General features: G+C 39.9%; 1 protein-coding gene and 1 long non-coding RNA gene across 2 annotated transcripts; both read right to left on the bottom strand.

Annotated features, from left to right (window-relative positions):
• Positions 1 to 861: 861 nt before the first annotated feature.
• LOC139999212 (uncharacterized) lies at positions 862 to 3,903 on the bottom strand. The gene is made up of 3 exons (XR_011804464.1): positions 2,992 to 3,903; positions 2,125 to 2,435; positions 862 to 978 (listed from the first exon to the last, which is right to left on the bottom strand). It is a non-coding gene; the product is annotated as an uncharacterized lncRNA (long non-coding RNA).
• A 715-nt stretch (positions 3,904 to 4,618) lies between these two features.
• Positions 4,619 to 14,100, bottom strand: LOC139999246 (ubiquitin carboxyl-terminal hydrolase 42-like). Its single transcript, XM_072026639.1, has 14 exons — positions 13,780 to 14,100; positions 11,943 to 12,180; positions 10,996 to 11,196; positions 10,293 to 10,403; positions 10,031 to 10,133; positions 9,759 to 9,826; positions 9,532 to 9,602; positions 8,917 to 8,999; positions 7,888 to 7,999; positions 7,371 to 7,511; positions 7,076 to 7,176; positions 6,473 to 6,614; positions 5,511 to 5,792; positions 4,619 to 4,711 (listed from the first exon to the last, which is right to left on the bottom strand). Exons 2-14 carry the CDS (start codon positions 12,178 to 12,180, stop codon positions 4,619 to 4,621), a joined length of 1,746 nt encoding a protein of 581 aa, XP_071882740.1. The 5' UTR covers positions 13,780 to 14,100.
• Positions 14,101 to 14,817: the final 717 nt, after the last annotated feature.

The following is a 14,817-nucleotide window of genomic DNA, read 5'->3' as shown; positions in this document are numbered from 1 at the left end:
AAGTGGACTAAATAATTAAGCAAACAGGTACAACTTTGGGAATGAAAGGTTTGATTATAGAACTAACTACTTGGTGGTATCATCCTGACCATATATATCCAGTACCAGATTTGCCCTCCATGGAACAACGCAGTGTCTCCACATATCACTCTTTTGTTCAAGTTGTCAATTATTTTTTTTTCCTATAAAGTTGGACTTTGCCATGGTAGAACTAACGTTGAATTTAAGTTCTCACCTCTTTATTTGGCAAGTTGAAGAGGAACTCTCTGCCAAAGCGTCCTGGTCTTCGTAAAGCAGGATCTATAGAATCCAGTCTGTTGGTAGCTCCAATTACCACGATCTCCCCTCTGTTATCTGTGCCATCCATAAGCGTCAGAAGAGTTGAAACAATGGAACTAATAGAAAAATATAGTTTTTATTTACTGGTTCAGTAAATTTTGTTACATTCCACATGACTTTCTTGATGCCGGAACAACCTTCTTCCTAGTAGTCATTCAAAAGTGGGAAAAAAATAGTCTACCAAGTCGGGTTTTTTTTTTTGGTTTGATAATACATCTGCAGACTGGTAAGTCATCAAGCACTTCAAGACTGTTTGAAATAATCTCTACATTAATGGAAAAGGAGTACTGCACACTTCTGCTCAGGAAGAAAATCACGGAAAATGTTCCGTGATGTTCCCTCGTGCTTTGGTAATGCTCTTTCTCAGTGTTTTTAGTCTTGTCCTTTCTACCTTGGCATCTCTCTGCAATAGCTGAGGAGGAAAGCTTTTTAGAGCTACATTCAGTGTCACACTTGAGAGAGGAAGTTTGCCGCAATTTCTCACCAGGCTCAGAAGTCTCTTTGCCGTACAAAACATTTTCATTAGAAATAAGGTCACGTTCTTTTGATCTTCTTGGTTTCTCCTTGTCTCCACCGTCATCACATTGGTACTGTGCGAGGTATTCATCCTTCCCAGTAGATTTCGGAGGGTCCGCGACACTGCACAAAATAAAATCACATTTCTCACTTCTGCTGAAGGACGTGAAGATTAACAGTAAAACCTTCCAAAGGCAAACAAACAAACAAAAACCTCCAGACTACAGGAACACTCGCAAAGATATGCCATTTAGAAACCTCTCCTGCGATAAGGACACCTTCTCCAGCTCCCAGAGAAAGTGTTTTTTCCCCTCTTGCTTCTGAAGCCATTGCACTAAAAAAGCACACGCATCTGTCTCCCTCCACATGCTGCTGCTCTGAATAAGAGCCAGAAGATTCAAAACCACCCTATTTGGTCTCCCCACATAGCCGAAAAAAACACCAGTTGAAACAGAGTTTTCTACCTCTCTCCCAAGAATTTACATTCACGTATCCTGTGACTGCAAAAATAGAAGGCGGGGCTCAGGAGGAACAGCCAGTGTTGGAAATGAAAAAAAGCAGCCTGTTTCTTCAGAGTCTTAAGCCTATTCTACTAGGAAAACAAAACAAAACTAAACAAGAGGAGAGGAGAACAACAGCGGGAAATTTACCTATTCTCCAGGTGTTCAATTGCAAAGCCTCTGCTGGAGGATCAACAGCTGTGAATTCAGCGTGCTTAGGAGAAATCAGATCTATGTCTGAACCACAACTATTTCAGTAGTATCACTAACTTATGTTACTCTGAAGAAGCAGTCAGCACCGTTTCTATGTTAGGAAATAGCTGAACAGAGTCTGTTATTCACGTGAAGTAGTCAGGCAGGTTTCTTTAGGAAGGCTGGATTTCACTAGAACATTACTAGCCTGTAAGCCTCATGGCATCACCTTCCATCTTGACTGCTAAACCTCCTTGTCCCCTACTATCTTCTTTGCCAAGGTACAGCTGTCCACGTTTACTTTTCCTACTTGGCTGGACTGAATTTAAGAAGGGATCTTGCAACTCTTCCTCTTGTTTGCCACTTAATCATCACACCAAATGAAAACTATTTGCCTTTCACCTCTTTATTTCAGGCATTCTTTCCTAGTGGTCATTTAAAAACGGAAAGAAAAAGTCCATCAGCTTTTTTTTTTAATATCCAGCAGACTGTTAAGTCACCAAGCACTTCAAGACTGTTGGAAATAATCTCTACATTAATAGAAAAGGAATTCCTCAAACACACTGCGGCCGCTTACCTTTAATACACTCGTTGGATGAGACGGAGGTGTATTTCTTGCTTTCGCCTGCACTGGAAGGCTTCCCTTCCTTGTAAGGTTGTTTACTGCTCTCACTTCTGCATTGCTCACATGAAGAGCCATCTGGAGGATGGGATTCTTCCTTCTTCTCCCGCGTTATCTTCTGGAAACGAGGATCTAAGTGTTCCAAGGAGCCTTTCACTTTCCTGCTGTTTCTCTTTTTTCTTCTTTTTCTTCTCCTTTTTCTTCTTGTTTTACGCTTGGGATTGGCATTGTCAAAGTGGAGCACACAGAAACACAAATCGTGAAGTCTGAAAGAAACATGCAAGTTTAAAAGAGAAAAAAAGATGTGGCACTTGTTGCCTATATGAAACTTTATTTATTTTACCACAGGTGATGATTTGCAGCATGTCAGCTATTTTGTGGTGCTTTGTGCACACGCAACTTACTTTAGATGTAGCAAACTTAAGCCCTCAGATTGGAGGACCATAGGTCCTGGTTTGTACACAGATCATTAACAATGGCTAGCTCTGGAATACGTGCAAGCAGAAAAAAACTTTTAACCTAATCCAGAATGGTGTACGGATGTGTTTCCAACTATGTGGTCCAAAGCTAGTGCTCTGAAACAATTCAGCAATAGCTTTCCTATCTTCACTGATCAACCTAACAACATGATCCCCAGCCAGCTGATGCTATCTAAGTAACTTAGAAACTACCAGAAAAAAAAAAAAAAAAAAAAAAAAAAAAAAAAGAAGAAAAAAAGAGAAGAAAAAAAAAAGGAGAAAAAAAAAAAAGAAGGAATACATGAGAAGCACCCAGAAAAGAATTAGGATAAAAAATGCGGAGTATGCTGGAATCCTTGCTTACTTGGAATCCTTCTCTCCATGTTTATCCTTAGACTTCTTTTTCTTCTAGAACTTGTGATATTTTTGCATTTTTTTCACCACCTAAAAGCTCCTTTTCTATCTTTCTGTCTTTCTATTTCACTTTCACTACCTTCTGCACGGGTAGATTTTCTTTTTCTGTTTCCTTCTGTTTCATTTTTCTGGCGACAGTTCTCCAAATGAGCTGACACAGGTGGAAGCGCATGTCTTTCACGAGAATGTCTTCCAGAATGTTGCTGAGATACCGAGCAACGATGCAAGTCTGCTCGGGGTGTGCTAAAGCGACGTCCATCTTCATCTCTCAAGAGGGAACCGTGAGGCCATCCACTTTTGTAATGATAATGCTTATGTGACCTGCCGTAGTAAGTTGCAGTCCATTTGTCAAAGGCTGCATCGCCGTGAGAGAACTTTCTCTCTCTACTGTCTCCTGTCGCATGAGGTGAATAGTAATCATTGGAATAGCTACAACTTTCCCACCTCCGTGCTTCATCTCGATAGTATCTTTCTCTGCTCCAACTTCTTTCCCCTTTGGATCGGTAATATCTATTGCTACCTTGTTCTGATCTTCCTCCGCTGCCAGATCTGTACTTTGAATATTTGACTGCTCTTCTGCCATTCTCAGGGCTGTTTCTTTCACCAGGGAAAGATCTGCACCTGCTTCCCTCCCAGTGCTCCTGCTTGTGACGCTTTTGATGAACAACTTCCACGCTCTGAGAACACCTCCTCTTGCTGGAAGGACCTGCTTTTTGACTCTCCTTCTCTTCACTAGGAGCATGTTCCCTCTTGCTTTGGTAATGCTCTTTCTCAGTGTTTTTAGTCTTGTCCTTTCTACCTTGGCATCTCTCTGCAATAGCTGAGGAGGAAAGCTTTTTAGAGCTACATTCAGTGTCACACTCGAGAGAGGAAGTTTGCCGCAATTTCTCACCAGGCTCAGAAGACTCTTTGCCGTACAAAACGTTTTCTTTTGAAATGAGGTCACGTTCTTTTGATCTTCTTGGTTTCTCCTTGTCTCCACCGTCACCACATTGGTACTGTGCGAGGTATTCATCCTTCCCAGTAGATTTGGGAGGGTCCGCGACACTGCACAAAATAAAATCACATTTCTCACTTCTGCTGAAGGACGTGAAGATTAACAGTAAAACCTTCCAAAGGCAAACAAACAAACAAAAACCTCCAGACTACAGGAACACTCGCAGAGATATGCCATTTAGAAACCTCTCCTGTGATTAGGACACCTTCTCCAGCTCCCTGAGAAAGTGCTTTCTCCCCTCTTGCTTCTGAAGCCATTGCACTAAAAAAGCAAATGCATCTGTCTCCTTCCACCTGCTGCTCTGAGAAAAAAGGCATAGGGGCGAGCGGGGAACAGCCAGTGTTTCTCCAGACAGTGGAGAAAAATGGAAAAACATTCTATGAAGGAACACAAGTTCTCCTTGAGGCACCAACCTGCATCAGAGTGATATGCTCAGTGCTGATCATTAGTTCTGTTCGTAACGCTGGACATACAGTATGGAATTGTACTAATTTAAATCCTTCCATTAAATACTATTAGTAGACAGATAAAACCGTAACGAACTTCCATAAGGTCTTGTCTTAATCAGACTGTGCTCATTTTACCTCGTTTCCTCTGACAAGCTGTTCAGCTGGCTGGCTGTGAGGGACTCCGTGATGATTTCTCGATTGACTGAAGGCATAGCTCCAGGCATCTGCAATCAAAACGCACAAGTCAGCAGACAAAAAAATACTATTTGTAGTAGTACTGAGGACTAGTCTTGTCAGAATTTCTCCATTAAATGGTAAGCAAGACCGTTTTGAGTTGTATGCATTATCTACACTTCAAAGATAACCCCAACTCACCTCCCAAAATCTACTTTATGAAACTTAGGAATTTTTATCTCAGCTGAGCTTAAGTTTACAAGTTCTAATGTAAGCTCAGGTCTGCAAATTCTAATGGGATAATACCACAAAGTCTTACAATCACATTTGTGCTGTGTTTTCTCAGTATTTCACCTGAATTAGGAACACAATAAACACTCCCGAATACATCATAGGTGAGAAATTCTCGATGGAGCAAATCTATGTTTCAAGCAATCCATTTGTTTTAGAAAAGAACATCTCAGAAGGTTTAACAGGTTCAACTCGGCAAGTGGAATCATCAAGTTTCAGTCCGTTTTCTTTCGATTCATTAACTAACCTAATAGCACCATTTAGTGAATCGGTTTTTGGCAGCTCATGCTGGGATCTTCCTTCGTCAGCATTCTGACAGGAAGAACCGGAATGCTGCAATGTACGGACTACCTTTCCAACCAAAATTCCATTAGAGGACATTGCATTGCAATTCCTTTTAAATAAGCCCTTTGACTCCTCCTCAGATTTTCCTGAAGATTCTGCACCGTAAGGGACTGTGTTATCAGAGCTGAGTTTAGGATTTTCATTCACTGTTGGCTCCACAAAAATCTCATCAGAAACTTTTTTGCTTGTTTGCATTTGCTTCATTTGCATTACCAAATTTGTAATTGTGGATGAAGGAACAGCCTGGTAGAGATCTTCGTCCTCCGCAGCACTGCTAAGACAGTCAGGCTGTGACACAGTCCGACGAGCAGGCAATTTATTGTGAATACTGGTGGTGATCTTCTGTTTTCTTGACGGATCAGTAATTGAAGGCCTGGTAATTGTCTGGTTTTGAACACAGGCCATCGGTGGTGCTGAAGATGGCCTTTTTAGGGTGACACCAGTGGTCTTTGCGTCCTCTTTTATGGATCCATTTCCATTTAAACGGCTTGAATTCTGTATTTAAAAAGAAGAAATGGCAAGATGGATTAACGCAAACACTGCATTTAACATTTTGAAACACAAAACTCTCCTACTGAGTATTTCTACAAATGGTCTTAACACCTACAAAGAAAAACACACTGCCCTTTAAAGATAAATGCAAGTCCAATAAGCGTATTCAATTCCTGCTTTTGGTTTACAGCCGATTGGAATCAAATTAACATCATCTTTGAAAACCAGCCAAACAACTTAACATTACCTGCTGCTATTCCCAAATATATTTATTTTCCCCTTTAAACATACCCTGAAAAGCCTGAAGTAATTGTTCTGGTGCTCAGGAATAAGACAATTAGTTTTCCCTGTCTTAGCTAAAGTGACGACGATAGGAAAAACAAGTCCTCTTTTAAATGATTCGAGGATTAGTACACTCTGCTTAAATTGTCAAAGAGCGTAGCTCTCTGTGCTTTAGAAAGCTGTCTTGGAGGTATTAAGTAATGGAGTCGCATGGCTGCACAATTTAGCAGTAACCACTGTTTGAATGACTCTGGCTGTAGCATGAAGGCTGTGAAGAAAGCTGCAGCATGGGAAGGAAAACAAAACTAAGATGCTGAAAACCAAACAAAAAACCCCACACCAAACCCCAAACCCACTAGCAGTTTGGTGCCGTTACCTGCCCTCCCACTTCCCTGAATTACCTTAATCATATGAGGAAGAAGTCGTGGTCCCATAAATCCAGCCTGCTTACTATTAGCCCCCTGCTGACCAGGAGGGAATGAACAGGGATAAGATGGTGCTGGCAAGTAAAACGCACGTTCTCCAAGTGTCAAATCATAGCGCCTTCAGAAAAGAGCAGTGATCGGAGTTTAGTTTTTCTTTCAGCCTACTCTTGGATTAAATCCCATCCTATAATTTTAGAGGAACAGTTCATACGATATGGAAGCCTTCTCTACAGAAGGCTTCGCCAAGACTACAAACTGAAAAGGAGAGAACAGTCTTCCTACTGACTATCACTTTCAGAACAATAATTCATTCTTACATGACAGATGACCTTCATTTTTCTCCTTCTCTAAATTAGCCAGCTACAGGTAACACATAGATAGCAATTTACACAAGTGCTGCAGTTTCAGGCCAAGCAACAAAAGATAATAAATGACACAGAGAATTTCAGGTTAGACAGAACTGAATTAGACAAATAATAATCTTTCCCTGGGATAGCAAGAAAAACACTTGCAAAACAGAAAAATATCAATAACAGGAAAGTAAATCTCTTCTGAACACATGTTAAGATTTGTTATTACCTGATATAAAAAAGTATGTAAGCTTGCTGACCAAGAACTCTCTTAATGTCAGTACGGACTACTTTAGCATCATTCATCTGATACCAAAGTCCATTACCAGCCTGCAAATAAAGACAACCATTTCTTTAGGTGAATTGCACGTGTTCCAAATGAAATCACGGATAGGAACAAAATACACACGTGTCAAATAAAAATATAATGAAATCTTTTTCCCTAGAAACAGTAGCTGCTAGTCACGCTTTCACTGGTTTGCCAGCACAACCTTTACCCTGTTAGAAATGCTGTTGACTTCTACCTTTACATAGCATATATAGTGTCCTGAGTGACAGCTGACACCGTGATGTACCAGCACCGCGTATAAGGCATAGAGCAGTGGTTCTCCCATTGACTGTGACATGTAGGCTCTCAGGTCCAAATACTCCGGATATTTCACCACCTAAAGAGAGACCAAGAAGATAGAAAATTATCCCAGAGTACTTCGTGGACTAGCCAGAGAAAAACACTTCCAAAAAACACAGACTAGAATTTATTTCTAGAATATATTTCTAGAAGATATTTCTTGATTCACTACAAATAAGTCTTCCCATAAACAATGTTTAAGACTAGAAGTTGCAGAGAACTGTTTCCTGATGAATCAGCCTTCTCAGAGGAAAGCATATGCTTCTTGTCAAGCGGGAACTTTATTGATATTAAGAGAAAGAATAAGCCATAGTCGTTAGTCTACAATTACTGTCTGAAAATATAAACAACTTTCAGCTTTGGGGGATGTCCCATTACACAATGATATAGTTGCATTACAGTGGTAAATATACCTTGTTGATCTTTCCACCTGTGAAATCTGCAAATCTTTTCAGTGATATTGTGAGAACCTTGGAAGAACGGTGTATGGTAAATCTCTTGGATGCAGGAACCATCTTATTACACCTTAAAAACAAGCAGAGATAAGTGTTTGAAGGCATCTTCTTTTTTCGCCCCCAAAACAAACTCGTTTTAATGTCTCACGCATGCCTATGCTATTTGAATGACATTTACTTGCATAATAGGTTGGTCTTTTTTCTTTTCATAAACCCATGCACTGCGTGTCAGGTTTGTTAATACAGTGAAGAAGGTAAATTCTCCCAAAACCCCGGGCATAGCAGGAACAGGAATCTCTCACGAAAGGGTATTACCAGGTTGGATGGCAAGGTACCATTTCTTGGTCTACAAAAGTGGCTATTTGAACTCCAATCCTGGATACATTCTTTCAGCTTTCAAGGGAAATACAAATAATGAAAGTGGAACGAGAGAGCCTTGGTCCCCAGGACTAGAAATTGCAAATAATCTCCAACATAGGTCGTCTATCAACATCAAAAATACAACAGAAGCACATGGTCATTCTACAGGAGGGAGACATTTAACAGTAGGAAGTCTTCATGTACTGAGCTTGTCTGGAAAGACACTGAAACTGTCTGCCATCCTTTGAAACACAATAGTTCAGTTTGATACATTGCCCGCTCCAAGGTAGGACCTACAGTGTAAGCAGTGAAAATTAGCCACTAGCCCAGAGAACAACGGAAACTGGGCAGTTTACATCAAGAAAAGTACTGTCGAGAGCTAATAAATAGAAAGAACAAAAGTATCTCTTTTTGAATTCTGATGGCAAAATACGAGCCAGAGAATTGCAAACCCATAGGGAATGCCTCTGAACAAGACTTCCCCCCTCCAAAGAAACAAAAATCCAAGTGTTTTATAAACTTCCACAAAACTCGTAAGTAGATCCAAAGTTTAGAGGTAGTCCAACAGAGTCATGCAACATATAAAACTGACATCTAGGATTAAGACCTAATTCGTCAAAATCTTACTCGCTACATTTATAGCAATTCTCTCCACCCAGCTCTTCAGGTTTCACAAAGAGTTCCAGAGCTCTGGTAACAGATGAAACCGCCTAGAGGAGCGAGAAAGAAGAGCGTAAAGTCACCGTAAATTCAAAATTCCAGAGACGTACTAGTAGTTTGTAAGAGAATCTTACTAACATACTCCAGCGATCTACTATGAGCACTGTGAAGAAGGAGGCAGAAAGAGCATGCTCAGCATTGACCTCACCTGGAAGTCATTTGACTTCGGAACAAATACTTTTCCAGTAGCCTAGACAGCACCTATAGTGTGCTTTGTCATCAATACTGGGGACAAATTCATCAGTCTAACAATTAGATGTACATTGGGGTAGAACAACAGAGAAGTATGACAGCATTATAATTTTTGCAGAAAGAGAATTCTTTCCCCTTAAACCCAATGCAAATGTGGAGACTATTTACATGGGTTCCACAGAAGGACAAAGTCCAATCCACTTCCTTAGCACCACCAAGCTCTTACGTTTTAACATTATATGTGGTTTGGTTTTTTAAGGTAAACAAGTTTAATTTAGAAAGTTAGGCATGTACTTAAACATCATGAATTATATTTAGAAAACATCTTACCTTTATATCCAAAGTGATATCAAGAAATGCCTCATACGTATCCGAAACTGCTTTGCAATTCAAGCACTTCACTGGAAGCAAAATATAAATGCTTAACCTTATGTGAAGGAGACTAACTGTCCAAATTCAAGTTGTTGCCAGATACTACTTTAGACAAACTACAGACTGCTTTACTACCGACAAAAGACACAGATCAGTTCTAAGGACAGGAATATTTTTTAAAGTACCTCTCGATCTTAGAAATCCTCCAAATATTTGATGAATGATGGTGGTAGCTTGAGAAGATCTGTCCAATCTGGAAATAAATTATAATCAGACCTCAGAAGATTTAAGGCGCAGAGTTAACTCTTCGAAGAGTTTTATGAAAACTAAGGATGATGTAGACTTTCGTTGCTGATAGTAAATAAGGCACTAAAAGGTGCTAGAGATCATTTTTGATAGTAAATAAAGGACTAGAAGGTGCTAGAGAATGTATGAAAGTGAACTTGTTTATGCTTACTCGGTGCTTCCATTCAAGCACGCTTCCTGCATAGCATCAACAGTATAGCGCAAGAACTCGTGTGCATCTTCTTGACTGCCAAAACGGAAATGTTGTCCTATTCCTAAAGAAGAAGATGATAGTATTCACCTCATTTAAAAATGAAATCATTCTTGTATTTCTAAAATCTCTCTTCTTTCTAGTGTTAAAACCACTTATACACATCAAATAAGTATTTGAAGATTACAAGCTATCGAAAAGAAACACATCTGAAGCCACTTACGACTGAGATTACTGATAACATGCGTAGGCTCGATGGCATCAACAGTGCAACGCAGGGCCTGGTTAATGTGAGTCTCCATTGTGCACATCATGCAAAAATCTTGTTCACGACCTGAAGAGTGAAAGAAGAAAGCATCCCAGTCCAGCAAAATATCCATAACTACAAACAAACATCTAAGTAAAATTTAAACTATAGATACGATATCCACTCTCCTTGCTACATTCTATTCTCCCAAGATGCCAATGTCCCAACAGTCTTGTAACATTTCATTTCACACAACTTTACAGAATAAAAATATCCACTAAGCCTGTATTCAAATGCATTTTGTGATGAGAAATCTAAAAGACTACTGCAAAGTCACATTTGTAAAGGCTGACAGGAATGTGAACTCCACAGGCTGAAAAATGTATTACTCTCTAAAATTACTACTAAATGCATTACTGTCCAATGCACTTCATTATTCCCACGAAGCAATAAATGATCCTTTAATAAATACATAAATAAATAAATAAATAAATTCATTCATTAAACAAACAGTGCATTAATTGCACTCCGTATGCTATTCGGAGCCCACTGCTAATACAGTGCTCAAAGCCAGCTTCTACAGGTAAAATCAGGCAAATAAGCTTGTCTCAGAATCACTGCTGTTCTTTCACCTTCAGAGCTGTCCAACAGATTTGAAATACTCTTAGAAAGTACTCACATGACTGGCCGTGCTCGAGAGAAAGCATGTAATTGGCAAGTGGGGGTGTGTAGGTCAAACACTGTAGAGTAGCATTAAGAAAACATGTGTTGCCAAGATTGTACAGGCCAACTCCAACACTTTGTGTTTCTCGCCAATCCATACAAATCTTCTCAGGTGGAAAAAGAATGCTCTGTGGTGGAGCAATTCCATCATTAACGACTGCAAGAAAGTTAAATTTAAAAAGAGATTTTGTTTGTTTGTTTCTAAGCAAGGTATTTAAAAAAATACTATTCTGCAGGAGCACCTAGAGGAGCTAGCTACAATCCAAGCCAGAAGAAAATTATTGCAGACAGCTTTAATACCGCCAAATTCAAATTGGCTGGTCAACACAATGTTTTGGGGAAAAAAAAAAAAAAAAAAAACAGCTTTCGTCAACCATTTTAATTTTTCTAAGGCAAGGCTAACTGCCATTCTGTTTGTAGTACCTAATGCCAAGTTCCTCTCCATCTATAATCTTTAACCTGATTAACTCAACTACTGTTTTTTTCCTTATTATAACTTAAACCACAAGCTTAGACTTGAAATTATACGGAAAAAAGGTAAAAACTAGTAACTAGGAATGACGGTACCCCTACAGATACCAGATCTTTTCCTGAGCAATGTTATCATTCAAAAAACGTGTGAAAAATGGAAGCTGTGAATAGCAACAATCAAACACTTTTCTTTGCAAAACGGAAAAGACAGGGATGAATCTGTGCATTACAAAAAGCTCCCCATATTTCTCTGTTGACTGTAAATATATCAAAATTAATTTCTGTAACATCAGTCACTTCAGTTGCCTTAGGGGATTCGCTTTTGAAGTCTTTGTTCACACTAGTCCCCTTCTCTATCAGTGCAACAAGTAAGAACTGCATTTTCTACTTTTGCTTTGAAGAAAATGGAGTCAGGATAAAGCTCACACTTACTTAGATCTCTTGGGGCAAAAGCCTTAGATTTTTCAGATGATCTACAGTAAATAGCACCTCCACGTCCTTGGGCCACAGAGACTTGGCTTGAACCTTCTGCAGGCGGTATCTGGCCCCAGTTTGCGGTGCGTGACATCAGTATTTTAGTACTTGGTTTCTTGGATTTGCCAGACCACCTTGAAGAGGGCTTTTTAGACTTTGAAGATTTGGGCTTCTTAACTACGGTCATTGTTGACATCTGCGACAGAGACAGAAGTTCTGGTTGACGTAAGAATATCAAGAAGCATTCCAAGAAGAAAAGAATAGCAGAAGTCCTGTCACTTAATCTCAAAGAAACAGCCTTAAGAACTAAATCGCTGGTATGAATGATTTAAAAAGAATCCCCAAACTAAACACACAAAGTGAAAATTTCCATCTAAACTCTATCGGCATTACTTTTAGCTTCTGCAGAACTAGTGGCTGATGCCATTTCTTTCACTTCCGTAGGATTTTAATCCATTACAACTCTGGAGTCTTTTTAATATAAAAATGTAGAAGACATTCTCTGAGGGGAATCAGTTATTTATTGATTTCCAGAGTTGCACAATTATCTGTTAATTATTACCTATGATCTAATAGATAATTGTTGCAATTATCTATTGCTGGCGTTAGTAATGGAACACTATTACTTCACTGCCTGCGTTTTTCTGTTTCGTGTGCACAAAGGTACCCAGAACTCACTGCTCCTTTTCTTCTGTCTTTCCAGGGATCGCCCTCTACCTCACTGTCTACTGCACCAATCATGAGGGGGTTGTTGTTATTCTATAATGAGCCTAGCTTTTAAATACACCTTTTCTGGGCGTCACTTTGTGATAGCAAGTTAATTTGTGAGGGCTCCTCAGTCTACATCATGTGGTCGCTTTTTCCAGGTGAAAAAGCGGAGCCGTAAGTGGCAGTACACTAAAGCCCTGGCATGTTGAGATCCAAGAAGAGAGATGTTTGGCCCTCCTTCTCACTCCTGGGAACCATACACCTCAAAACCCACAGAGGATGGGCTATATCTCAGAGAAATCTTGGGAAAGGAGAGCATGAAGAGCACGTTTGCAAATTTATTTCTCCCTGGGCTTCTTCTGCTTCTCCACGAAATACGAGTTTGAATATAACTTTGGCAGCAGTACTTCTGGTGTTTTACTCCTACCACATTTAAAACTCCTACAAAAAACTGAAACGTTAGACTAAAAAGCAGCTCTTTCCGTTCTGCTTTGTAAAGTTGCACGTTTTCCTCATGCAAAACAACAGGGCAATGTAAGCTAGAAACGGAAATGCTGAATGTAAAACAAAACAAAACAAACCTCAGCCCTCCAGGACAAAAGCCAATAACTGCTACAAAGTCCTTTTTAAAATGCTGATTAGGTTTCAAGGTGATACCGCTTTAAATAAGCATAATTGTGTGTCCGTAGGCAGAAGCATCCGTGACAGGATGAACTTCTATACTTCATGTTTTGTTACTGTCTTACTGTAGCACACAGGAACTTGTTACCTATAGGGAAACCACTAACCTAATGGAGCGTTTAAAACATAAGCTAGTTTGTTATACCAAAATGACTGAGAGAACAAAGCATAAAGTGCTTTCAGATTTCTAGCACGCCTTGATTGCTATCCATTAAACTTCAGACACGTTAAACAAAACACAGTAAATAAGAAAACTCCTAGTCCCACAGCTGGCAAATTATGTGCAGAGGTTGTAACTAGAACTTTTTTCCCTTGACATTTTACATTTAAGATTGATTTTAAATCCATTCTATACACACTTTCCGTTCCTGAAAAAACAATACGCAAACCTGAAAAATGCATTTACACGAGAAATGAAGTCGTCCTTGTCCGACTGGAAGACTAAGGTGACAGCTCCTGGGCTCAGGGATTTTCAGATAAGCTCCGATCTTCACCAGTGACAGCTCCTTTTTTCAGATTGAAAGAGAAAATGTTTCAGCAACACACTGAAAACACACTTAAGGGACAAGAAACAAAATTAAGACTGTAGTGAGAAGGAGAAAAGAAAAACAACACTGGGGAAGAAAGGAAAAGGTAAAGGAAAAAGGAAAAAGGAAAAAAGCCTTGATCTTTATACTGACCAACGAGATAAGCCTTACACATTTTTAAGTTTATTTTTGACAACTGATTGAGGTGTTACCAGGTATTAAGTACAATTCAAGAGCAAATATTAACACTAGAAAGAAGAAATCCGATCCACCACCACCGTTTCAAAATACATCCATTTCTAATGTGGAGATAACGTCTCTCTGACAAGGTAGTAGAAAAACTGTAAATACCGACAGAGCTTCCTCTCCCGATGTTCCATATACATACCGATGCTGTTCCTACACCTACGCTCTGAGCATAAATTTATGTTGACATGAGTATCGGGTGTTACTCCTCTCTTTGTTTGCCTTGAGAGACACACCTCTTGTCCACTGAAAAGTAAACTCAAGATTCCAGATCAGTTAAGACAGTTGCTATCCCCCCATTCAGAGTTCTGCAGCAGCACTGTTCAGATGTGTTTAGCAGTCTCTTCAGAAAACGTTATCACTTAGGACCTGCTTCTCAGTAGGTACACGTTTGGCCTCCGCTTAGCAGAGAGTCAATCCCAGCTTAAGCTTTCGTACAAGAGCCCCTTCACGAAACGGACTTGGGCCCTGACATAACTGAGCTTAACCTTTAACCTTGAAGCTTCCTTAAAGAAGGAAGCAGCACCCAGGCCAGGAAATAGAAATTAATTGTCACTTTACCCTGAAACGCAGTGAGCTATTCTGTGCTGGCAGGATTGCTGCCGGGCTGGCCGACGAGGCGGCGGGCAGCTCCCCGGGGCCACAGGGCCTGTCACAGGGAGCCGCCGGAG

The sequence above is a fragment of the Anas platyrhynchos genome, chromosome 21 (assembly GCF_047663525.1).
Source record: "Anas platyrhynchos isolate ZD024472 breed Pekin duck chromosome 21, IASCAAS_PekinDuck_T2T, whole genome shotgun sequence".
Classification (NCBI taxonomy): domain Eukaryota; kingdom Metazoa; phylum Chordata; class Aves; order Anseriformes; family Anatidae; genus Anas; species Anas platyrhynchos.
This window is presented reverse-complemented; position numbering and strand designations above follow the sequence as displayed.